Source organism: Pogona vitticeps, chromosome 3 (assembly GCF_051106095.1).
Source record: "Pogona vitticeps strain Pit_001003342236 chromosome 3, PviZW2.1, whole genome shotgun sequence".
Taxonomy (NCBI): domain Eukaryota; kingdom Metazoa; phylum Chordata; class Lepidosauria; order Squamata; family Agamidae; genus Pogona; species Pogona vitticeps.
In genome coordinates, this window is record NC_135785.1 from 109,073,151 (window position 1) to 109,099,085 (window position 25,935).

Consider the following 25,935-nt stretch of genomic DNA (forward strand, 5'->3'; position numbering starts at 1 on the left):
GGAAGTTCCCTCTCTAGGACTGGCTTTATTTCGCTTAAAGGAACAGAATGCAAAATTCAGAGTTCCACATTGGTTTTGTCAAAATGGTCGCTTGACTTGCAGGCTGAAACCACCCTTTCTCGATTTTGTCGATGCTGTGCTTGAAATTTTTTCATACAGTTAAATGAAAAAAAATAAATGTATTTATTTACAAGATTTTTTTAGCCGCGCCATGACCTATGGTCTGTGAGCGGCGTACAACAACTGAGATGCTGAAGTGTCTGCAATACATAACTAGTAAAATGTATGACTGTGTGGTTCTCTCTCTTTTCCCTAGTGGGCAGTCTTTGCACCAACAACAATCCCCTACAACTGCCTGGGATCACTGGGGTCCTTCACTAAATCTTTGGTAGAAAATCATAGCCTGCTTCTGAAAACTGGGTAAGTGGAATTCAGAAACCAGCGATGTTCCCCTTCAGATTCGGCTTCGTGCTGACCCTGAGCAGGCCTTCACTGAGGCCACTCTGCCTTGTGGCCTGCTTCTCGCAGGCCTGGACACCACTATTGGACATCATGGTGGGAGTTCTGTTTCTCTCTGTGTGATGCATCCACCGGCAGTCCAAAGAAATAGAATGAATGTGTTGTTTTCTTACTTACAGGTATTTGATTGCCTGGCTAATTCATATAGGGGAAGCTTTCTATGCTCTCAAGCTATGCAAGTAAGTTATTTTCATGTCTGTCTTTTTCTGGACTCCCTTTTACATCCCCTGCTTTCTCACTTGCATAAAGAGCTGATGAAGTGATAAACCTGTGCCTTACCTGAAATACCAGTTATTTCAGCGTGCAGTTTTTCTTTTGCATCTGCTGGGAGCAGGGCAGGCAGGGAAGCAATTATCCAGTGTGCTTTCAGAAAGAATTAGAATTTAGTCTCCTGTTTGTGAGAATTTAGCCTGAACAAAATCTCTGGGCCGATTGACATCAGAGCTGTCATTAGCCTTATTGCTTACCAAACCAAAGCAGATGATAATGTGCCAAAAACAGCATGTAGAGAAAATAATGAACTGATTAACAAGGGAAAACTTAAAGTTTTAAAGCAAAAAGCTTTGGCTGATATAAATTAAATTAAAAGATTTTATTACCCAGTATACAGTCATGTGAAACAGAACGTTACGCCCTCTTTGAACTCTATGGTTTTACATATCAGGATCTAATAAAAATCATTTGGTCCTTAACAGGTGTGAAAATTAGGTAAATACAACCTCAAATATCACAATACATGACATATTACACCGGATCATGATTTATTTAACAAAAATTAAATGAAAATGGAGAAGCTCTGTGTGAAAAACTAAGTACACCTTATGATTCAATAGCCTGTAGCACCACTTTGAGCAGCAATAACTTGAAGTAATTGTTTTCTGTATGACTTTTTCTGTCTTTCCCATTGTTGTGGAGGAATTGTGACCCACTCTTCTTTACACCGTAGCTTCAGTTCATTGACTCAATGACTGCAAGGTGCCCGGATCTTGTGGCTGCAAAACAAGCACAAATTATCACTACTCCACCACCATCCTTGACAGTTGGTGTGAGGTGTTTGTGCCAATATGGTTTTTGCCAAATCTGGTGGCTCTGTGCATTATGGTCAAATATCTCCATTTTGGTCTCGTCTGTCCAAAGGACATCGTTCCAGAAGTCTTGTGGTTTTTCCAGATCCAACTTTGCAAACCTCAGCTGTGTGCCGTGTTCTCTTTAGAGAGAAGAATCTAACATGTACTATCATGAACTTTAACATTTAACATTCTAACTGAGGCTGTAGAGTCTGAGATGTAACTCTTTGGTATTTTGCAATTTCTCTCAGCATTGCACAGTCGGATTTTTGGATGAATTTGGTTGGACTGGAAAGAATGGCAGTTGTCTTGAATGTTTTCCACTTGTGAAAAATCTTCCTCACTGTAGAATGAGGCACATTAAATCGTTTGGAAATAGCCTTCTAATGCCTGCCAGATTGATGGGCAGCAACAATTGCTTCTCTACAATCATTGCCAATGTGTTTCCTCCTTGGCATAGTGTTAACACACACCTGAATGCTCCAGACCAGCAAACTGCTTTGGCTTTTATAGAGGTTTTCACAATTGCTGATGATCAGTTACTCAAGGACATTTGGTTAGCAGCACCTGGCTGTTACTTAGCCTCTTAATTCCTGTGGGAGCACGAGGAGTGTACTTAGTTTTTCATAAATGACTTCTCCATTTTGGCTTTATTTCTGATGAATAAATCATCACACCTATATGTCGTGCATTGTTCATCTGAGGTACTATCTGGGTGATTTACAATTCAGCCACGCAGGCTATATATATTGCTGCTCCCGCTCCCCAACCAGCTGGGTACTCAGTTGACCGACCTCAGAAGGGTAGGATGCTGAGTTAACCCAGAGCTGACTACCTGACCCCAGAATTGAACTCGGGTCATGAGGAGAGTCTTTGACTGCAGTAGTGCAGTTTAACTGCTGTATTCAAACAAGACAGGGATTCTAACTTCATTACTTTACATTTATGTCCTGCTTTTCCTCCAGTGATCTTGAGATTTCATACATGCAGGACAGGTAAAGTGAGAGAGTGGCAGATTCTAGGCTACCCAGCAATCTTCATGGAGGACAGGGGCAAGGGCAAGAGATGGGTCTCCCAAATCTCACCCCGGCACTCTTAATCAGTATACTGGCTTGCAATGACATGGTCCTTCAGAAGCTGGAGCCCATTTTATTGGGTATTTGGGACGAGTTGTGAAGATAATGGGTGGATTTGCAAAATCTCATAGAGAAACTTCCCCAAATGAATAGTAGAAGTGGGATCTTTTGCGCATTGCTCAGATTGCTTTGGGGAGTACCATCAAGAAGGTACTTTCATGATTGATCAGTCAATCAATGCACATTTTCCCCATTTGGGAAATATAAAATTTTTAATGAATGAATGTAATGTCACATAATCCAACAGGACCACTTGGAGCCTTTGCAGGTTGGCCTGAGGATTGCTCAGATCATAAGATACATTGGCCAAAATCCTGTTGTGCAATTACACAAAAGGTACAAGTTCTAGAGGTGAAGTGTTGTACATTGAGAAATCTCCATACACATGATCTGTTGCTCATGACTCTGCATGTTATTGATAATATCTGCTGAATTTTCCTTCATGTATGGCAGTTCAGCTCTAAAAGACATGACTTTTCCATAACTGCATGTTGGCCCTTACATTGAGAGAAGGAAAGTCCTCTGCTGTGCTCCAGTCAGCAAACTCTCTAAACTTGGAAAAGGGGAGCTTTTGGACATTGTGGGATAAGGGTCAGGGACAGATGGTTGAACTGTAGTATAAACATAAGAGGTTGAATAGTATAAACATCGACTCAGTTGATGCAAGAAGTCAAGAACTGTGTACCTGCGGTAGCCCAGGGATGGTCTCTCTGAGGAGCAGTATAAAATGGGGATCCCAAATGCATAAGCTTGGCTCTAGAATGTTGTTGATTTACCATGTCCCTTTCCCACCAGGGTGGAAGGTCAAAGTCATATACGTTTTTGTAATCTAGATTTCTATTCTGTAGTGACAGCCAGTGCGTACTAGTGATTAAAATGTTGAATTAGGATAGAGAAGACCTGGGTTCAAATTCCCACTTAGCCATGGAACTCACAAGATGACCTTGAGCCAGTCACACACACAACCTGAGCCACTTCACAAAGTTCTGGTGAAGATAAAGGAGTGGGGGAGGGAGGGGAACCTTTTATGCCAACCTGAGCAAATTGGAAGAAAGGCAGAAGGTGAGTAACAAAGGCATAGAATGGTCAGGGTTGCTAGGAGTCATAGTTCAGCAACATTCCAGACTTTACCCACTCCAGCAGGGATACTCCTGTACCATAGGTAGCCTGTGCACGTACAACCCTCACCCTCAGCTAATTTGGGGAGGAAGAAATTGAGGGAGGTGAGGCCCATTTTCCTTTTCTCAGACATTCTTATTGAAGGTAAACGGTTAAAGTGTGCTGCTTACATACTGCCTCACGGTGCTTAAAGCCCTCTGTAGGCAGTTTACACTTTAATGATGGAGGCGGCATATCCCTTCCCCTGACCCAACTAGCTGGATACTCAATTTACCGACCTAGGAAGGATGGAAGGTTGAGTCAGCCTTGAGCTGGCTACCTGAGCCGAGCGGGATCAAACTCGGGTCTTCAGCAGGGTCTTGGCTGCGGTCCTGCAGTATCCCTCTGTTGTCTGTTGGTGCCGGGAGGCTGGGATGTCATCGAAACTGAACCTTCAGATTTTCTCTTTTTTTCCCAATTTTTTTATTTTTTACTTTATATACACATATCCAAACATAGACATATATATACACACATATGCCTAAATCTTTATCTACAAACGATACATACTGTAGAGCTTAGCCTACAAGCCTTTGCATATTAACACATTTCTTTCAGCAGTGTCTTCTCCTCATTATTCCTTTTGGTCATTTTATATTTATTACAAAGTTTTTGCTTTCCACCATTCGTAGAACATATTCCAGCTTTCATAGTAAGTTGACTTTTCTTGCCCTTTTAGTCTCTTTGTAAGTCTATCCATTTCAGCGCACTCTAATATTTTTTTGATGATCATTTCGTCTTTTGGTGGTTCTCCCTCCTTCCACGCTTGTGCCCATGCTAATCTAGCAGCTGTAAGGACATGTGATATTAAGTAATAACTTTGCTTATTTATATTATTTGGTATTAGTCCCAATAAAAAAGTTTCTGGTTTAAATTGTATTTCTTGTTTAGTCATTTGTTTGATCCATGTATACAGTTTGACCCAATATTTCTTTGCAGTATCACATGTCCACCATGTGTGGTAATAGGTTCCTTCTTGGTTTTTACATTTCCAGCACTTATTCGAAATATTGGCAGAGATTTTTGCAAGTCTGGATGGAGGGAGATGCCATCTATAAAACATTTTATACAAATTTTCCTTATATGACGTTGCTAATGTTAATTTAAGATTTTTAGTCCACGTTTGTTGCCATTTCTCAAGTTCAATACTATATCCAAAATTTTTTGACCATTTTACCATTGTTTCCTTAACCTCCTCATCTTGAGTGTCCCATTGCAATAAAAACATATATGCTTTTTGAGTTTGTTGTTTTTCTGTAGTGAGTAATATTTTATCAAGTGCTGTGTATTCGCTATAAAATCCTCCTGTTTTTTTATCCTGATTATAGATCGATTGTAGTTGTAGTTGGGGCCACCATGAAAAAGTCAGTCCTTGACTCTCTAGTTGATCTTTTGTCTTTAACAGTCCCTCCTTATTTAGGAGCTCGTTATATGTCGTTATTTTCTCAGATTTCAATAGGTTTGGGTGCGTGAATGCTTCCATCAGTGAGATCCACCTAGGAGTTTTCATTTACATTTTACATTTAATTTTTTCCCAGACTTTTAGTAGAGAATTTCTTATTATATTTCTCTCGAAGTATTTATGAGTTTTTGCTTTCCCATACCATAGGAAGGCATGCCAGCCCGCCTGAAGTTCATGTCCTTCTAAATATAGTATTCTTTTGTTTTTTAATTTTATCCACTCCTTAATCCAATTCAGAGCACTCGCTTGATAATATAAATTCCAATTTGGTAGGCCAAATCCCCCTCTTTCTTTTGCATCTTGTAACAGTTTAAGTTTAATTCTGGGCTTCTTCCTTTGCCATATAAATTTTGTAACTAAAGTATTTAGCTCTTGAAAAAATTTCTGCTCTAATTTAATTGGTAGATTTTGAAAGAGGAAAATTACTTTTGGGAGGATGTTCATTTTGATCGTTGCAATTTTACCTAGAAAGGATAATTGTAATTTCTCCCATCTTGTCAGCTCTTGTTTTATATGTTCCAGGAGTTTCCCGTAATTGTCTTCCTTTAATGAGGACCCTCTAGCAGTCAAGTTTATTCCTAAATATTTTACTTTCTTGGCTATTTGAATTCCTGTCTTGAATGTAAGTTGAGTCTTTTGTTCCTGAGTTAGATTTTTGGTTATGAATGTTGTTTTTTCTTGGTTTATTTCTAGTCCAACTACATGGCCGTATTCCTTTATTTGCTGAAGTAAATTTGGGGCTGTTTCCACTGGATTTTCCAGAATAAAGACCAAATCATCTGCAAATGCTTGGAGTTTGTATGTTTCATCTTTAATCTTTGTTCCTTGTATTTCTTCATTTTTTCTTACTTCTCTATTTAGTATTTCCAATGAAAGAATAAAGAGGAGAGGAGAGAGTGGGCACCCTTGTCGTGTACCTTTAGTGATTTCGATTTTGTCTGTTCCTTCTCCATTTATGATTATTTTTGCTATTTGCTTTGTATAAATTGCTTTTATCATGTTTAGAAAATTTTGTCCAACGTCCATGACCTCCAATTGTGCTTTCATAAATTCCCAGTTTAGATTGTCAAAGGCTTTTTGAGCATCTAAAAATAAAAGCGCCATTTGTTTTTCTGGGTGTTCTTCATAATATTCTAAGATATTTATTATTGTTCTTATGTTGTTTTTTAATTGTCATTTGGGGAGGAAGCCGTTTTGGTCTTCATGTATAAATTGTACTAAATATTTTTTCAATCTTTCCGCCATGACACTTGCAAATATTTTATAGTCTACGTTAAGTAGTGAAATTGGCCTGTAGTTCCCTATTTGAGTTAGATCTGTTCCTTCCTTGGGTAATAGCATGATGTTTGTTTCCAACCAGGTTTCTGGAATCGTTTCTTCTTTTAGTGCTTGATTACACACCTTTTTTAGTGGTTCCAGTAATTCTTCTTGAAATGTTTTATAGTATTCCGCGGGAAGCCCATCTGGACCAGGAGTTTTCTCATTTTTTTGCTTATTTATACTTTCCATTATTTCCATCGTTGTTACTTCGGCTTTCATCATCTTTTTTATTTCATCTGGTATTTTGGGGGGATTTGCTCTTTCCAAATAGTTTCTAATCTTCTTCTCATCTACTACTCGCGCTTTATAAAGATTGGTATAAAATTCCTTTATTATGTTATGTATTTGGCTTTTCTGAGTTTGTAGTACACCTTTTTTGTCTTTTATTCTGTTTATTAATCTTTTTTCTTTTTGTTTCTTCAATTTATATGCTAGCCAGCATCCTGGTTTGTTTGCATTTTCGAAAAAATCTTGCTTTGCGGCCTTTATTTGTTGTGCCATTTCTTCTGTTTCTATAAGATTCATTTTATGTTTCAAGATGTTCATTTCCTTTTTCACCAATTTGTTGTTAGGGTTGTTTTGTAGCTCTAGTTCCAGCTTCTTGTGTTCTTCTTTCATATTATTGTATCTCTGTCTTTTTATTTTATTTCTTTTGATTATGCATGATATTGCCAGTCCACGGAATACCGCTTTTGCTGCATCCCATATCATCTGTGTCGAAGTTTGTTGTGTTTCATTTTCTTTGAAGTAGTATTTCATTTCTTTTTTCGCGTTATTTATGAATTCTTGTTCATTCAGGATCTTTGTCCTCAGGTGGTAGAGGGACAATTGCTGCCTCCTTGTTCTTCCAGGGGTAGAACTACCTGGTTCTGTTCCTTCCTCATTTGGCCACAGAACCTCCTGGGTGACTTTGAGCCACTCACCCACCCTCCATCTACGTAGCTCTCCTCTGGAGAGTGTTGTCGGGATGGAGTGGGAAGGAGGAGAACCTTTGGTGCAGTCTTGAGCTCATTTGAGGAACAATGGGGTATAAGTGTGATCAAGACAGGAACATTAAAGTACTGTATTCCATAAATACCAGATTCTTGTGTCTGTTTCTTCTCTGCAGGGAGAAAGGCATCACAGACGGTCACATCCAGTTTCTGTGGTTTGTTCAAACGTTTGCATTTGGAATCGCTTCTCTTTCCTATTTGTTGTCTTATACACCACAGAAGAAAAGGCAGTGACGAATTCAGGCAGAAGAACAGGAGGACGATGCTTAGGGGGCCGTTGTCTTCTGGCCCTTGCGACTCCCTGCGTGCCTCGACCTTGGTTCTGCCAGCTTGGGCTGATGGACCAGACAGCCTGTGTTGGGATGCGTCCGGGATGCGGTTGAGCCGACGACAGCAGAAGGACTGTGACATGGGGCTTGGGCACCACCCTCCCATTTTTTCTGACCCGTCACAAGAAGGCCTTAATCCTGCAGCCCCCGGTCCCAGAGCCCACATTCTTGTGGAAAGGGGGCCAGTGGTTCTACTCTTCTGCACCTGGTGTGGGAAGAAGCACCATCTCTCTCTGCCACTCTGGTGCACACACAAGTCCGACCCCAATAAAGCAGTTCCCTCTGGCCTTTCCTATCACAAATCTGTCCTTGGGTTGTCAAAATCTTATTTCTTACAAATGCATTTGGATTGTTTCCTGGGTCCCTTTTATGAACATGTCATCTCACTGTTTTGTGTGAACATTTTGTGAACTCCTGTAAACTCTGCATATTACTTTGTACCTCATGCGCACCGACTCACCTCTTTAATCCATCTTGTTGGCTCAGAGGTGGTACATAAATCTCTGAGGATAATGGCTGCTTGTTCACCTACTGTTAGTATTAAAAATCAGGAATGGGAGGTGCAATTCAGTGTTTACTATCTAGTGAGTTTGTAATTAAAGTTGTAAAAATGTGTGATTAATGAGGTGTGGTTCTGATTATTATTATTTTATTGAATATTTCTCAGGATCTCTTTCTACTGTAGGAAGTAGTAGTAGTAGCAGTAGCAGCAGCAGCAGCAATCATTAAAAAAATAAGCATGTGGGGATCTTGCTTACAAAGGAAGCGATGGCAGTTTCGTGTTTCTAAAGCCAGAATGCCAAACAGTGTATGAAGGCTTAGGATTCTGAACGTTTCCCCTTTTGCATCCCATGTAGTGCTTTGTTAGGCCTTAGGAGTGTTAGGCAACGACACAGGAAGACTTCTATCATGTGGTATAGCATAAGCCTCCTCCTCGTCCTCCCATTCCAGGCTCCCTCTGTTCTTGGTACCATATACGTCAAGGAGCATGAGGAAGATGAAGGTAAGTGAGGAGAAAGGGGGAGCCCAAGGACACAGACAGGCTTGCTTGCGTTTGTGTGTATGTACGTATAACTTTTATTTTAGGTTTGTAGGTATAAATTTATGTAGGTAGGTAGGTACAGTGGTACCTCGACTTACAACCATAATCCATTCCAGAAGATGGGCGTAACTCAAAATGGTCGTAAGTTGAAGCACCATTTCCCATAGGAATTCATTGAAACCCCATTAATCCATTCTAGCAGAGGAAAAAATATCAAAAGAAGAAGAAGCACTGCAAGCCCCATAGGAACACACTGGGGCCGAAAAACAAACACACCTAAACAAAAGAAAAACACAGCCCGCCCCAGCGGAATGCTGTGGGGCTGGGGGAAAAAACATCACAGCACAGAAACATAACCCCCCCCCAAACCCAAACCCACAATGCAAAAAAAAGTCAATGTACTTACTCAGGAGTAGAAAGTAGCTCCAGGCAATCTCAAGCCTCCTCCAACACACTCACTCTAACCTTTGGGGCGAAAGAGCTACAAAGATGCTCTTCCCCGACCAAGGGTTAGCTCTCCAATTTGAATTCCCCGTCTTTTTTCCTGCCTCTTTTGTTTGCAACTCAAAGCTCCAGCCGCAAGTTGAAGCAAAATTTTGCATCTGGAGCTGGTTGCAACTCAAAATGGCCATAAATCGGGACACTCGTAAGTCAAGGCACCACTGTATAACTTTTAGAAGATATAGTCTTGCTTTATCTGTGCTGCCATGTCAGGCAGAAACAAAAAATGTAAAAAAGGCAGAATCGTTGTGGCATCTTGAGGACTAACTGCTATATTTTAATGTGAGCTTTCATAGACAAGCCCACATCTTAGGACCAAGAAGAAGTCTGAAGAAGTGGACTTGACCATGAAAGCTCACATTAAAATATGATAGTTGCTCTTTAAGATGGTACAACATTATTTTATTTATTTATTTTTGTTTTGTTTTTCCCTGACCTATATAACTTGGAACCGACTTATTGCAACCCTACCCTGTTTCCCCGAAAATAAGACCTAACCTGAAAATAAGCCCTAGGATGATTTTTCAGGATACTTGTAATATAAGCTCTACCGCAAAAATAAGCCCCAGTGAAGTGAGACCCCGCTCTCCATCACTGTGCAGCAACCGGAAGAAGGTGGCATGGCTGTATTTGAATAATTGTTGTACATGAAAAAAACATCCCCTGAAAAGAAGCCCTAATGAGTTTTTTGGAGCAAAATTTAATAAAGACCCTGTCTTATTTTCCAGAAAACAAGGTACTAAGGCTTTCAAGAAAAGTGAGATCTTTCAGGAGCAGGTTGACCAGTTCTACTCTCCCTGTCAGTTTCCATGCCCGAGCCGGGATGGGAAGGCAGGCTTCCCGAGTCCTAGTCTGTCACTCTGTCCACAACATCACACCAGATATCACTAAGTGTAACTTACACAGACATTAAAACACACTCCCCCCCCTTCCAATTAGGCTACAGACCAATTAAGAGAAAATAACTTCCAAAGGGAGCCATGTTTTGGATAGTTCCAATTGCTCTTTCTAACGGAGGCAGAACGGAGTAGTTTTGGTGCAGAGTAATTGCCACTTTCTGAGGGGAATCTGGGAAGTGAATTTGGGTCTGAATATGAGACTCTCTACCAGAAGACCTTTTTTCTACATGATGCCTGACCAGTTCCTGGTGGTTAACCTGTGGGCTTTTTTCGGTGAGGAAGCCTTGGGAATCAATTTATGTGTGGATTTTTTTAAAAAATGAAAACAAATCTATTGTGACATATTTCAAACTGGGAAAATCTATTTCAGTGTGAGTTTTCATGGGTCATAGGAGAGTGGGGGGGGGGAATAAGGAGGTGGCCTTACTAAGAGATGTCAAAACTGTGCTCCCATTCATATGTTCAAGAATCACAATATAAGAAAGAGGTGGTCTTGTGGACAGATCCATGGTAGATGTCACAAGATCCTTCCTCCTTTCTTTTTTTAGGGTAGGGCGGCAGGAGCAACAGGGAGCCAGCTTGTGTGGGTCACTTGGGAATGGTTGGCCTTGATCACAATAATCTAACCTCTGGAGGCAAAAATGTTGAAACTGAGGCTGTTCCATTTTAGGAACATCATGAGAAGACAGGATTCTCTGGAAAAGGCAATAATTCTGGGAAAGGTGGAAGGCATCAGGAAAAGAGGGAGATGGAATATGAGATGGACAGACTCCCTAAAGGAAGCCACAGGTTTGAGTGTACAAGAGCTGAGCAGGGCTGTAGAGGACAGGAAAGTTTGGGCATTGCTCCTTCAGAGGATTGCCCTGAACCAGAGGCAGCTTGACGGCACATAACATTCAAGTCTGACCCTTCACACGGAAATGGCTCCTGCAGTTATGAAGAGCTTTAATTAGTGAGCCTAGGGAGGCAGGAGATATCTAATAAGATGTAGGAATGTAGTTATGTATATGTATGTACATGTTTTTAGTGCTTTTAAATTAATTCTATTTTTTCTAATTTAAATCCTGCTGCTTACTTTTGCTGGTCCATGACTGTAATAAAAAACATTTGTTATTATTATAATAAATGAGCCACAAGAATACAGTATTGGCAAATACTATGTATTTTCTTGCTGATGCAAAGCATCAGTTATAAAAAGAATACAAAACATATTTTCTTTGCCTTTTCTGCCTGCAGCTGAAGCCACTGCTGAGAACCACATTGTGAATGAAACATCACAGTTTGCTAGCCTTTCCAAACCCTTCTGCTAAGAGACACGAGAGAGAGGCCAGTAAAGCAACTGGTGACCCAGCATACAGCATTCCCACTGGGCCCTGGTGATGACAAACCTACTTGTATAGATTCAAAACGTAACAGTTGCTGAGATGGATTCCGATGCCCTCAGTGTTTACGTGGTTGCCATAACAACAAGGTCCACAGTCCGTTGCTGCTCATTGCGCTTCTGGGCTTCACAGTTGGCAGGAGCACCTCCAGGGCTCTCCTGATCGTGGCTCCTGAATATCCCAGCGTTTTTTGTCTGCTGGACTGCAACCAAGTCATCAGTGCCTTTCTCTCCTGGCACTTCCAGGACAGTAAGCAGTAAGTCTGGATCATCTAGCCCGGTGGTTCCCAACCCTGGCTGTTCATGGACTGCAGCTCCCAGAAACCGTTGGCAGCACAACTGGTAGCGAAGGCTTCTGAGATTGGTAGAATACCTGGGTTACCCAAAGCTGGAAGCTACTGATCTAACCAGCAGCAGTTCATACCTGCTGTGGCGGCGGGGGGGGGGGCGGCAAAGAACGGCATCGTCACTGGGGGAACCGGCCACATATCTCTTGGACCACACTCAGCCTTGGAAAAGGTGCTCTCTGCAAGTGTAACAAGAGGGAACAGGTGTAGGAAGCACCACATACTGACCGAAAAGGTGTATGTACATAAGATTCATTGCCCCCATCAAAGACCATGGCAAGATAAAACCGTTACAGTCAGTCAGACTGACATAAAACAACAGTAAGAACAGCTCATGTCAGATTATGTTCATGTTGCTATATTAAATGTCTCCCTGCATCTAGCCACCTTTCTCATGAATAGGGTGAGGTATTGGGTTACGTATTGGTTTGTCCCTTGAAGCATAATTGCTTGTATGGAAAGAACCTATTTTTGGGAGTAATATTGAAAATGTCTGCAGCCAGCAGTGTTCATAGAGAAAAGCAAACCTATTCTTATAGATTCTCTGCCCTGTGTTAGACCTGCAGGAGCTCAACAAATACATCCAACTAAAGAAATTGGTCCGGAGTATTCTTCACCCTATCCTCCTTCTCCTTAGGAAAGGAGTCGACTTGGCTTCTATCAATCTAGAAGCACCTGTTTTTTGCCTTGCTCTTCACCCAGACAGTTGCCACTTCCTCTGCTTTGGCTTGTTTTCTGCACCAACAAAAAGATCCCCCATTTTCATCCTGAGGAATGAGTTGTCCCTCCTTCTGTGTTTATGCTGGCGTTCATTTTTTTGGGGGGAAAAATTGTCCCAGTCATCCCTTCTCAAGAAGCAGAGCCTTGCCTCTTCCCCTCACCACTCAGGCCTGTTTCTCATATATGCACACAAACATCAATATCCTGCTCCGAACATTCAAGGAAGAAATGGTTTGACAAGGGCTACAATGCATATAACATGTGACTCCCTAGGAAACACTCTGTTGCCTCCTTAGGAGTCATGGTTCCCAGTTAGGGAAACACTAATTGAAGGATTGGTTTGGAGAGTGATATGTCAAAATCTAGTTGCTCCATTCTTGGTGACCATGCCTTGTGGATAAGCCCACAGTATGGAGCAGGGTAGGGATTTAAAGGGGCTCACCAGCCCTCTTTTGCCCCCAACATTATACTGAAAATCATAGGCCATGTTAGAGCTCTGTTCATTCCCATGGTCCCACTGAAAATCACCTGAGGTCCAGATGTTAGTCCTTGGCCATTGAGACCGTTCAGCCTCACACTCCCACTTGGACACCACGAAAGTTGTGTCCAGCATTATCCTGGCAGATTTGCTTTTTAAGATAGAGGTAGGATTTCACTGGCAACATCAGGATTAGAAAAATTCTGGAGAGTTTGTCATCGGATGCCCACAAAGGAGTAAGTCCATATCTGAAGATGTGCTGTGATGTGCCAGTTAATTTCTTCTCAGAGCTACACCATTTCCAGGAACTTGTCATTTTTTTCTTCATTGATATCAGAACATGGTGCAATTTAAAAATATGGATGGATATGAAATATACATAAAGGTCAAACAAATTTAAATTCTGAAAATGGTTAGACTTACTTTTCACCAGAAGCAGGCTATTTCAGTAGGATTCTCTTGGCCAGGTACTAGTTCTTCTTTAGTGTACATATTGGGGTATAATTTCCATGCACTTGAATGCTGCTTTGACTTAAATTCTCAACATTCACAGAAAATTAGTCCTATACCAACATTCAAGCCTGATCCATCACACAGAAGTGGCTTCTCCAATATAGTGAACATATTTAATGTTAGTCCGCTAAAGGATATTGACAAATTAATCACCGTCCCTGCTCAACAGAAGGCAGGAAAACTGTGTGTGTGTGTGTGTGTGTGTGTGTGTGTGTGTGTGTGTGTGTGTGTGTGTGTGTGTGTGTGTGTGTGTGTGTGTGTGTGTGTGTGTGTGTGTAACTGCTCAACTAGTCCTTTTCCATGATCACCTGACCAAGAGGAAGCAAAGCTGAAAAGACAGCAGGAAACTGGAGGAGGTCAGAGGAAGAAGTGCACTTGGCAAAACCTCTAACTGCTGGACTAGTCCTTTTCCATGATCACCTGACCAAGTACTAATAGTAGTTAATAGACTATGGTTGATAGTTAACAGGATTCCCTCTTTTGTAAATTGGGACTACAATGGCTAGGCCTCAATCCTCAGGAAAACAAACTTAAATTGCTCCCTATGGGCACCAAGGAGTTTTATGTACTCCCAAACAAACATTTGCTTTCATAGGTAGCCTTTCCAGTTACCAGCGGGGATCGAAGTAGAGCCCCGCCCCTTCTATATTTTCTAGTACCCCTTGAAGGCAGGCAAGATGAGGGGTTTCCCAAGAGGGAGGTTGCATACACACCTGCACTCCCCCTTTGCACCCAGGTAGACTGCAGCCTTTCTTTAGTTGCACCAGGGCAGTGTAACCAGGCCGCTAGCACTCCTCTTTGTAAGAATTATTGTTCACCAATAAGTGCCTCTTACAGGCATTCCAGCCAATCACATCACCACACATTGGCAACCAATCAGATAAGATGAAGAGATTTAAAACATTGAGACTGACACCTGAACTGCCAGGTAGGGTTTGGCTATGTAAGTGGTCAGAAACGGTTTAGGGTGGGTGAATACTGAAGCAAAGAAGGAAGGCTGGACTTTTCTTAAAGTTGCCTCTAGCTGGGGAAAATATACTAGACTATGGCTATAAGTATTGCACTCTAGTGATTAAAAGCAGATATCCCATTCTAGGAAAGACTGGCTTTTAGTAGGCAGTTCTTTGGTTGAAAATCTGTGGTGCTTTCAATAGTCTGAACCACCCAAGGGATGATAAATTTAGTTTTTGAACTTGCTGTGAAATAAGTGCTTTCACACAGAATAACCAACTAAATCACACCTCTCATCAAATGTTTTATTGAGCATTGTGATGTGTGCCATGACGTCACCTGCCTGTCTTGGCTAAGGCTGGAGTTTCCTGGCCTATGGCAGGGCAGGAGGTAGGTCTTAAAGGGGTGGACTTTGTGTATATAAGGGGGGAGTGCAAAGAGGGAAAAGGTAGTTGTTGGGGAATTAGAGAGTGGAAGAGTGACAGGGTTAGATATAGGTTAGGAGATTAAGTAACTGTGTGTTAAGTAACAAAGAACTGTGCAGGGTGAAGGTCTGTTAATATAGTAAGATAAGTGATTCTTTTATTCAGTGATTACCATTTTATTTCTGTATACAATAAATTATCATTTTATTTTGAAATCCACAATAAGTCTGAAGTGTCAGGTTTATGTGTGGTTGGTGGCAGCGAAGTACTGTGTGTGTGTGTGTGTGTGTGTGAAGGATCGTGGCCTGTCATCTCTTGTGGTGACGTAGGAGGAGGTGGCAGCCGCGACAAGCATAGACAGCTGCAGTATCTGCTCCAGTTTGTTTCTACCCACACTGGGTATATTTCAGCTGTCAGTACCATCTGCTTTACCATGTTTGGAAGAATTCACCATAGAAAACACAAGGAGTAAGTAAATCAGGATTCACTCCTAGTCTCAGTCACATTGCTAACCTCGCATCTAGCAAGGGAGTGTTCGCAGGCACTCCAGGAACTGATTTGAGCATGGGAGCAAACTATAGACAATTTGGAATAAATCTTTTCCCCAGAGTAGTAAATGTAAATTATACAGTTCATATCTTTCCTGGGAAGTGGGAAAGAAAAACTGTTGTATTTGAATATGCCAAAGTCATACTTTAACAGTAGAGTGGTAGCTACATAAATTACAAAGATATAGATACATAATGGCTAGAATCCTGTAACATTACATCTTCATAAACGTGCTGGGTTTTGTATACCAGCAACAAAGACTGAACAAGTCAGTTGCACAATCTGTCATGTGGTTGGTGTTTGGATTGATTGTGCAAATGTATCAGCAGAAGTCCTTTGTGGATAGCAATTCAGCCTTGATGCAACTATATCTATCGCGGGCCCGACATCAAGTTACAGCAGATTGCAGGCCCTGTAACCTCTCAGCACTGCTGCCCATCTTCTGCCAGCAAATGCAGTGCTGGTGGGTGTTTCCCATACCTTCAGGTTGTAATTCCTCATCCACCAAGGAAATGATACCTGTAGCATCAGTTTTTCATCCGGAATTTTGGGACTGGTGGTCCTAGTCCCCTGGCTGATGTCACAGGACTGTCTCGTAGAGACCCTCTGATGAGGCTCCACAGATTGCTTCATAATGTGATTATATCTTTATTGAGCATAGCCAAAGTTTCCAAGCCAGTGTGGTTCATGTCTCTGGATGAAATGCAGTCAAAGTAACACAGTGGCTGCCATAACTGAAAGTGTAAGGGATGTCAGCTAGTGCTGGCCTGTTTGTTGACTACCACAAGGCATCTGTTTTAAACAGAGCTTCCAAGTAAGTAGTTATAAATAACCAATTGCTTAGAATTAATTCCACCCTCCAGTAACCAAAGTGTAGCCACATTGCATTACAACTGCAACTTAAAGAATAGTATATTAACACCCGTTGCAGTATAACATTTTAAATTGTTTAAATATGGTTGCTTCATAAATGATGATGGAGGAGTATTGCATGGTTCAAATACATGCTCTTGCTTTGTGCTGTTGAATTCTAATTTTTAAAGCAATTAAAAATGGCAGCAGACTTTTCTCTTTTTACTCACTGTATCAAAATTTAGTTCCTGTCTCTTAACTATTCCCAATTTGGATTTTTCCTCATTGTATTAGAGCGGGTAGCGAATTCATATAATGTCTAAAATGTTTTCTATATGCTGTGCTCTTCAGTGCACTCCTGAGGTTGACATTAGGGTGCTTCCACACTGATAGTGTCTATTACTGTCATTCAAAAAGCCTTGTGCAGCTACATACTACATCTGTCCCTCTTTCTTTAATAAGGAAAAAAAGGTAATGTGAACATTTAAAAAGAATAGGCTACCGCTTAGTGTCTTATTAACTTGGGTCAATCAGATTAATCCTCAAGGTTACTACAGTATGTCAAAAAGGATTTATTGGAAAAGTGGGCCACGGTTAGTACTGACCAGAACACTGATATACACAATGATGTGTTCAGTTCATATTTATGAAGCAGTGCATAGAGGTGTTGGGTAGTCAAAAGGGTAAGCATCTGAGGACATGACCTGCCATGAATCATGTCACCCAGAGGGGCAGCGCTCATAAAAGACAAAAAGGATTCCAGGAAGGAGCACATATCTGTGCTTTTTGCCATATCAGAAATGTAGGACTTGGGCCACTACAGCAAAGAGCACTTACAGGATTCAGACAGTGCAGTATAGATAGGCTCTTGTTCAGGCGCAGGTAATGGACCATTCCCAGCTGACAATGGACATTAGGACAGCCATTACTTGTATGGAGGCCCCAGTTCACCTGAAGTTGCTCAGTGACAGACAGGGAGGGGAATCCAACTTGCTTAAGCTTATGTTATATAGCAGGCTTGTGAACACTCACTCCATTGCTCACAAATTCGACCTGAAATGTGGGGAGGGTGCTCTTGCAGGCTGCTGCTTTCTGCCTGACCACTTGACAGATGAATGAGGTAGCTGGGCTTTGTGATGGACACAATGGAGCTGGCAAATCACAGGTCAGTGACATAGGTAGACTTTTCTTACACAAAGATTAATCTTACTGAGTGTTGTTACCCACAGTTGCCCACCTCTATTCATTCTATTCATTTAATTGCATTTCTGCAGTTGTATCCTAACTCAGAATATTGAGGGGGAAAATAAAAATAAAAAAAATCACTTTTTTAGAATGGTGCCAAGGTGCTGTGCCTATGTGGTAAGGGTGTCTCTCTTTTAGTTTGTTGCTTGCCTGCCTCTGCTTGCCTGTCCCATCTCAGGAAGAAGTAATAGTGCTTGGTGACTGTCATGCTGATTTGTGAAGATTCTCTGTCATCCAGGTGTGGTTTTCTGGAAGTTGAGTCATGGCAACTGGACTTCTTTCTTTTTAGGTTGTAGCTAGAGATAGGGGTATTTGTATACAAATATCCCCTCACAGGTGGGGGGCCAGACCAACCACTCACGATTCTGCTGCTGCCGCGAGCTTCGCAGAGCCTTCCTTTTGCTCCGTTGCTCATGATGGATTAGCCAGTCCTAGCAGAAGGTAGGATTACAAGCCTCTCTGCCAGGTCGCACCAGTTTTCACCACTCCTTCATCTGAATCTAGTTCATCTTTCTATATGCTATATTCTGCATACAGATCTAACAGGCAGGGAGATAAAATACATCCTTGTCTGGCATCCTTCCCTATGGGAAACCATTCTGTTTCTCAGTAGTCTGTTCTAACAGTAGGTTCTTGCCCACAATATGGGTTATGCATCAGGACATTATGGCACAAACTTAAAAAAAATCCATAGCCTCTAATGGTCCACATAGTCAAAGGATTTGCTATAGTCTATAATTGTTTTTACTTAACATTTTTGAAATAATGCTCTTAATTCTTCTTTATATTTGAATAATTTACTGTTTTACCTTTTAATGTGTTTTTAATGATGTAAGCCACCTTTGGTCCTTTTTTAAAGAGAAAGGTGGGGTAAAAATATTTAAAATAAATAAATTGTGCTTCTGTATCCGCAATTTCAAATGCCAAGAAATGTCCTGATATTGCTGTGCAATATCATGCCCACATTGCCAGCAGGAAAAAGGATGCCATGCTTTACATAGCAGAGGGCAAACTGAATGTTCATGACACCAATGTCAGCAGTCAAGGTGGTGTACGGGATAACCACTTGTGCTTACCACTATTCACAAAGAGACACCAAGCAAGTAAAATTGTTAGAACCTGACTCATTTTTTCATCAGTTAAACACTTCTCACCCAAATACAAATCATGAGTCAGTGCTGTTTTTCAGTAAGATCTCTAGGAACAGCTATGTTGTCCCAGCATAGTGCCATAAAGTAATACTTGGACTGATTTAATTCCCTAGAGGCACTTTTGTGCTAGATGTCATTCTCATACCAGCAGCCTTCCCCACAACACAAGGGGTAAAGCACGGCCTAAAAATTCAAATTGTAATAGCTCAACTGTCCCTGTATATGGCTAGCAAGGAGCATCTCCTTTGGAAAGTTATGCCTACATGGAAAGTTATGCCTACACATTTCATGTAACCCAATCAAAAGACACAATGGGTGACTTGACAATGGTGTTAAAAAAGCAATAAAATAAAAAAATAAAAAAAATAGTCAAAACTATGGTTTTTCCAGTAACGATGTAAGAAAGTGAGAGCTGGACCATAAAGAATTGATGCTTCTGAATTGTGGTGCTGGAGGAGACTCTTGAGAGTCCCCTGGATGGCAAGGAGAAAAAACCTATCCATTCTAAAGGAAATCAAGCCTGAGTGCTCACTGGTAGGACAGATCCTGAAGCTGAGGCTCCAATACTTTGGCCATCTCATGAGAAGAGAAGACTCCCTGGAAAAGACCTTGATGTTGGGAAAGTGTGAAGGCAAGAGGAGAAGGGGACGACAGAGGACAAGATGGATGGACAATGTCAATAAAGCTACCAACATGAATTTGACCAAACCCCAGGAGGCAGTGGAAGACAGGAGGGCCTGGTGTTGAGCTCTGGTCCATGGGGTCACGAAGAGTCGGACACAACTTAACAACAACAACAAAAGTGAGACTGTATGTGACCCAAGTCCCATTGGGTGTTGTCTGACCTGAATCAAATAAGCTGTTTCCATAATAGTTGAAGCAAAGTCCAAACAAATTTTCTGGCCTATACACATCTTCAGTCTGCTACATAGTACACATCATTAAGATAAACATATCTGGATACTGGATAAATACCTGAATCAGAACAAATTCGCTTGAGACTTCTTTTCAAGCTGCTAAAGCAAAAAATTCCTCTGCTTCTCATATCTAAATGAAGTCATGACATTTTGTCATGACTCCCTAATTTCTCTATATAAATGTTCCCACCAACCATGCTAATTTATTACATAACTGTGAAGGCTATTAATGAATTATCTTTCAGGATAAGCCCATATGATCCTTCTTAATGGCAATCTGATACTTCTTAAATGCATTGCTCTAAGACTTCCTTTCTTTACTGTTGCCGGTTAGTATTTAGAAGACTCTATTTTTATACATCCTGTCATTTACCTGCTGAAACAGTAAGCTCAAGATGCATTACCAAGCGGGAGCTATGGAATGGAGCATCATCAAACACATACACAAAACTACTTTACTCTGAATCAGACCAGGGGTCTCTCAAATCCAGTTTTGTCTATAACAGGTATCCAGAGTCTCAGGCTGTGGGTCTTTCCTATCATGTTACTTTTACTAAAGGTACCAGAGATTTCAACTGCACACTGTTATAGGCTTTCTTGTTGAGGACTTCAGTAGTGGCCTTGTCATTAGGCAGACAGAAGCATTTTTGCTGCAACAGCAGGTGGAAAAGGCCTGTTTTCCAGAAAATTTGTTGTTACTATTCAGCATATTACATTTCAAGTAACTTTTAAAAAATTGGTTAAACTTGCCTGGTGTTTGTATTTATGGTACCCAATTCTGCAACCAAAAGACTAAAGGTACTTCTAAATTTTGCAATGTATAAAATTCAGTGGGAAGATTAATAGAATAAATTATAGCTCTGGAGATTCTCTAACAACACACAAAGAAGTATCCTAGGTCAGAGGTCCCCAACCCCGGTCCGCGGCCTGTGCCGGTCTGTGGCCTGAGCCACGTAGACAGACCTCCCGCCTCCCCGCGCACGCACTCACCCCTGCACAGCTGATTTGTACATGCACGTGCTGTGTTGGATGTACCTTATGCAGTGATGTTGCCTTGTGGGTGGGTTTTCACTAGTCACTTCAACATCCTTTCATGGCTCAGTGTCCCTTCCACCTGTTTGATTTCCATATAACATCCTTTCTCCCATTTCCTTCTTCCATCTTCTTTCACAAAATCCCTCACATTATTTAGGAACCAATCAAAAGCAGGAGTATTTCCCCGTTTGTACTAATACTGAGATATCAGCTGTTGGTTCATTTCACCTTTATTTTTATTTTTGAAATGGTATTATGGTAACTTAGATGTCTTACAATGCCAGGACTGATGTAGCAGAATATCAAAAACACCACATTTTCATTTCTCATTTTTGGAACATGGATAATGCTTTGTAATGTTCTCTTTCCATGGATATTTGTTTTGAGAGAACTGGTAGCTCAAGCAAAAATCATCCACTCTTATGGTGGTGGGAGAGATCAAACAATGTGCGGCTGCTGAAAAGATTTCATCCTCCAGTCTCTTCCACAGAAGTAAAAGAAATGAATGTGCGTTAATAGTTACACTTTTCAACACAGAGCACAGCATTCCATGTCTCATGCCAACACCTATCTAGAATTAGCAACAGATTATTGTTTTAGAAAGGCAGCTGTCAGTGGCCATAATGTAGATCACAAGGGAAATCTCCCACACTAGTCTGCTGCTATAGTGCAAAAGTAGAAAAATGAGGGGGAGGGAGGATAGCCAGAGGTAGTGAAATAGAGAAGTCAAAACTGGAAGGTTTTCAATAGTGTAGTAATGAGAGTATGCTCTGGATAAGATTTAAAAAAAGGGAAGGATTGATGGGACAGATCTGGGGCAGAGAAAGGAGACAAGGAAAAAAGGTTGGGGGACAATTCAAAACTTGTGAACAGGACCTAGCAGCACATCCCAGTATATCTACATACAATTGTCTGAATGCAAATGGTGAGATGAACAATGGAAAACAATTAAAATCATCAAAAGAAAGAGAGACAGTAGGAAGAGGAGAGAGAGAAGAACAAGAAGGAAAAAAACAATTAGGAACAATTGCTGTCATCTGGATGAGCTCCCAGAATGGAACTCTACAGCCCTGCTCATCTTTACAGCAAAACCAGATTTTGTGACTAGAATATACCAGGTAATAAATCAAATTGCATAGCCTCTGACTGCAGCCCAGACTACGTAGGTCCCACACTGAAATGAAAAGGGGAAAGTATTTGGTTGGAGACTAGATTTATTTTCTTTTAAAATGTAAACAGAAATTAATGGCAAACTAGATTTTATTTAGTTCTGTTTTAGCATTTCTAAATGTTTGTGTGTGTCCCCTCCTTTTTTTGCCATAGATGAGAAAAGAGTCGGAACCTTTAAAACATTATCTAGCAATGGAATAAAGGTACAAAAAGCAAAATGGAAGTAATGGGACCTATGTAGAGCAGGTACAAGCATCTAAGCAATGACTACTGCAAGCTCTGTCCGAAAAGACAAGAGATGCCATTTTATTTATTGAAAGAAAGTGATAGGAACATAAGAAGAGCCCTGCTGGATCAAGCCAAGGGCCCATCTAGTGTAGGTTCCTGACTCTAACAGTAGCCCCAACAGATGCCTCTGGGAGCACAGGAGACAACAAGATACCTGTCTCCTTATCCCCCTCCCCTGCATCTGGCATTTGGCGGTCCCTTCCTTCTAAGCCTGGAGATTATACATCCTCATCATGGCTTGTAACCTGCGATGGACTTTTCCTCCAGGAATCTGTCCAATCTCCTTTGAAAGGCATTTAGGCCAGATGCCATCACCATATCCTGTGGCAAGGAGTTCCACAGACTAAAACACGCTGGGTAAAGAAATATTTGCTTTTGTCTGTTTTCACTCTCCCCTAACACTCAATTTGAGTGGATGTCCCCTGGTTGTAGGATTGCATGGTTTTGCAGGCCACTTTCCCCTATATATGTCCAACTGAGATCTTTAAAATAAAGGCCTGTGACCATTAGAGCACCATTCCATAACACTGCTGCAGCAGCAGGTCTTTCTAGTGGTGGCGCCTATCTTGTGAAACAAACATTCCCTATGTGCTCCAAGAAATGCAGACTATATTTGGTTTTCAAGGTTTTCTGAAAACATCTGTTTACTCTGGCCTTCCCTAGTTGATGATAACTACTGCTTTCTACGTTATTTTGGAAATGTGTTTGACGATTATTTTTAATGGTCTAATTTTTCGTTATGTAAGAACTGTGCTGTAATATAAACAGAGGTTTTATTACAAGCACTATATAGAAACTATAAATTAAAGCACAAATATGTTTTAAAAATGTTCACTGTAGCCTAGTTTGGATATCTGTATCCTCTGAAATTAGCTGTGTTTTTTTTTAAATGTTATTTCATTTCATGGCTATACTATGTTTTCTGTGGTAGCCAGAGGAAGCTGTTTTGGTTCTAGATCAGTGTTTGGTATCAGTTATGGGCTGGATATTGGTGAATAAACTGAAACTTAATCCACAGAGGTGGTCTTGGTCAGTTGAAAAGCAGATCAAGGAATAGGGATGCAGCCTGTACTGGATGAGGTTACATTTCCCCTGAAAAAATAGGTGTGCGGTTTGGGGGTGCTCCTGAATTCATCTCTGAGCATAGATGCCCAGGTTTTGGTGGTGGCCAGGAGTACATTTGCACAATTAAAACTAGTACAGTGGGGTCTCTACTTAAGAACTTAATCCGTATTGGAAGGTGGTTCTCAAGTTGAAACGTTCTTATGTTGAATCTGCATTTCCCATAGGAATGGACTGAAAACCAATTAATCCATTCTGGCTGTTTTTTTGTTATGTAGAGGTGCGTTCGTACATTGAAGCATTAGTTCCCATAGGAAGTAATGCAAAGCTGGTTAATACGTACTCTATCACTAGGGGGAGAATTTTTTTTAACCTAAGATGACCTAAGGCACTGGTTCTTAACCTTGAGTTACTCAGGAGTTTGGACTGCAACTCCCAGAAGCCTTCATCACCTGCTGTGCTGACTGGGGTTTCTGGGAGTTGCAGTTCAAAAGCATCTGAGTAACAAAGGTTAAGAACCACTGACCTAAGGTTAAAAAAAGAGCAGGAAAGGTTTTTTTTCCCTGTTCTTATCTTGGATTTCTGTTCTCAAGTAGAAGCAAAATTTAGCAAATGGAGCTGTTCTTAAGTTGGATTGTTCTTAAGTAGGGATGTTCTTAAGTAGAGACCCCACTGTACACCAGCTACATCTGGAACTATCTGATCTGGCCACTGTGACACGCACCCTAGTTACTTTCCAGCTGAATTACTGTAACTCGCTCTGTGGGTGGCTGCCAATGAAAAGTGTCAGGAAACCTCATCATGTCCAAAATGCAGCAGCCAGATTGCTAACTGGAGCTGGTCACAGGGACCACATACCCCCCCCCCCCCCTTATAGCAGCTCCACTAGCTGCTGATCAATTTCTGGTCACAACTCAAAGTGCTGGTTTTAACCTATAAAACCCTAAATGGCCTGGGTCCAGGCTATCTCAAAGACAGTATCTCCCATTGTGAGCTGGCTTGGGTGTTAAAATAATCAGGAGAGGCCTTCTCCTGGCCCCACCACCTTCATAGGTATGTCTGATGGAGACACAGGAGAGAGCCTTCTCTGTTGCTGCTCCTAGACATTATAACTCCCTCCGACAAGAGGCCAGGCTGGCCCCATCTTTGCTGTCCTTCCACAAGCAGGCAAAGACCTTTCTCCTCAGGCAAGCCTTCTGTCAGTAACTAAATACCTAAGAGTGGTTTATAGATAGATTGTTATGCATTACTGCTTTGACTGGGCTTTTAGTACTACTCATGTTTTCCATTTCTCAGAGTGGCGTCTGGTGTTTTTCTTTTTAATACTTGTATAGTTATTGTTTTTTGTTGTAATATTGTCTTTCAATGATGTAAGCTGCCTCTTTATACTCATTGTTTTTAGTTTTAATATTGTCATTCAATGATGTAAGGGCCTTGGGTCCTTTTCAAGGAGAAAGGCGAGGTAAAAGTATTTTAAATAAATATAATAAATAAATAAATCTACTGCAGTTACTGCATGAATAAAAAAATAATCAAGACAAAATTGAAAGAGCAAGGTAGTAGAAAGCCACGTGTCTACTAAATTCTAGGGAGTGAGCAGGAGCATTCTTGTCACTTTGGAAAAGCATTTCCCCCCCTCCTTTCCCCCATTTGTTAGTATGTTACAGTTAACTAATAGAGGGTGTGCAGACTAAAACACATTTCTGTGGACTTGTCTGCAAGGCTAGAAGCTACATTTTTGCTTGAACAACATGGAATAAGCAGAAGACTGGTCATCAGAAGGAGCGTCCTCTACCTGCATTAGTTTCTGGGCATGCAAAAAAGGAAAGATTTGTATTATGCATTTGAGAAGTCTATTTTTAGAATTTACTTATCATGCATTCTTCATCTGCCCCTCAAAGTTATAATGCTGAAGGCAATTGTGGGGTCATACAGAAAAATATATATGCAAAGCTGATAAAAAGTAGAGAGACTGCAACTGAACCTTGAGCTAATTTAAACAAGTAGGCGTCTTCATCTTCATTACAGGTGCTTCGTACTTATTGAAAAAGCACAAGATAAACCTCATAGCTGCTGCCTAACTTTTTCATTTTATGTTAAAAAAAAACCAATGACATACTGATGGACTGCAGTTCCATTTTACATTGAAAGCCCTTTAACAAAGGAATCTGTCAAACCTATTCTGTCTAAAGCAATATGTACTGTACATACATGATGCTAAGAAATAATAATAGCAATATATGTAGCTTTCCATGAACTTAAAAACAAAGCTCATGGAGCTTTTCAATCAGCTGTAGTCATCACCGTTCCAGCCACGTCATCATTGGGTAGCGATCTATGAGCGCATTTTTTAATTGTGCAGTGTGGAATTTGTCTCTGGTCTCTACAATGCAGGTGACCTGGAAGAAAAGAAAGAAGAGCTGCAT

At 41.0% G+C, this 25,935-nt stretch overlaps 2 protein-coding genes across 7 annotated transcripts in view; one reads left to right on the forward strand and one right to left on the reverse strand.

The window, feature by feature from the left end:
• TMEM254 (transmembrane protein 254) overlaps positions 1–8,605 on the forward strand; it is a 31,568-nt gene extending 22,963 nt beyond the window's left edge. For 2 of the 4 annotated variants that reach the window (XM_078391043.1, XM_072995039.2), the window contains exons 2-4: positions 317–420; positions 639–698; positions 7,771–8,605. In XM_078391043.1, coding sequence (XP_078247169.1) covers positions 317–420; positions 639–698; positions 7,771–7,888 — 282 coding nt within the window. In that variant the 3' untranslated portion in view covers positions 7,889–8,605. The remainder of the gene's footprint in view (positions 1–316; positions 421–638; positions 699–7,770) is intronic. The other 2 variants (XM_078391044.1, XM_072995040.2) reach the window with 1 other exon arrangement.
• Positions 8,606–21,203: 12,598 nt separating this feature from the next.
• The window catches only part of LOC110083788 (L-threonine ammonia-lyase), a 64,801-nt gene continuing 60,069 nt past the window's right edge, over positions 21,204–25,935 (reverse strand). For all 3 annotated transcript variants that reach the window (XM_072995038.2, XM_072995037.2, XM_072995035.2), the window contains one exon: positions 21,204–25,908. In XM_072995038.2, coding sequence (XP_072851139.2) covers positions 25,810–25,908 — 99 coding nt within the window. In that variant the 3' untranslated portion in view covers positions 21,204–25,809. The remainder of the gene's footprint in view (positions 25,909–25,935) is intronic.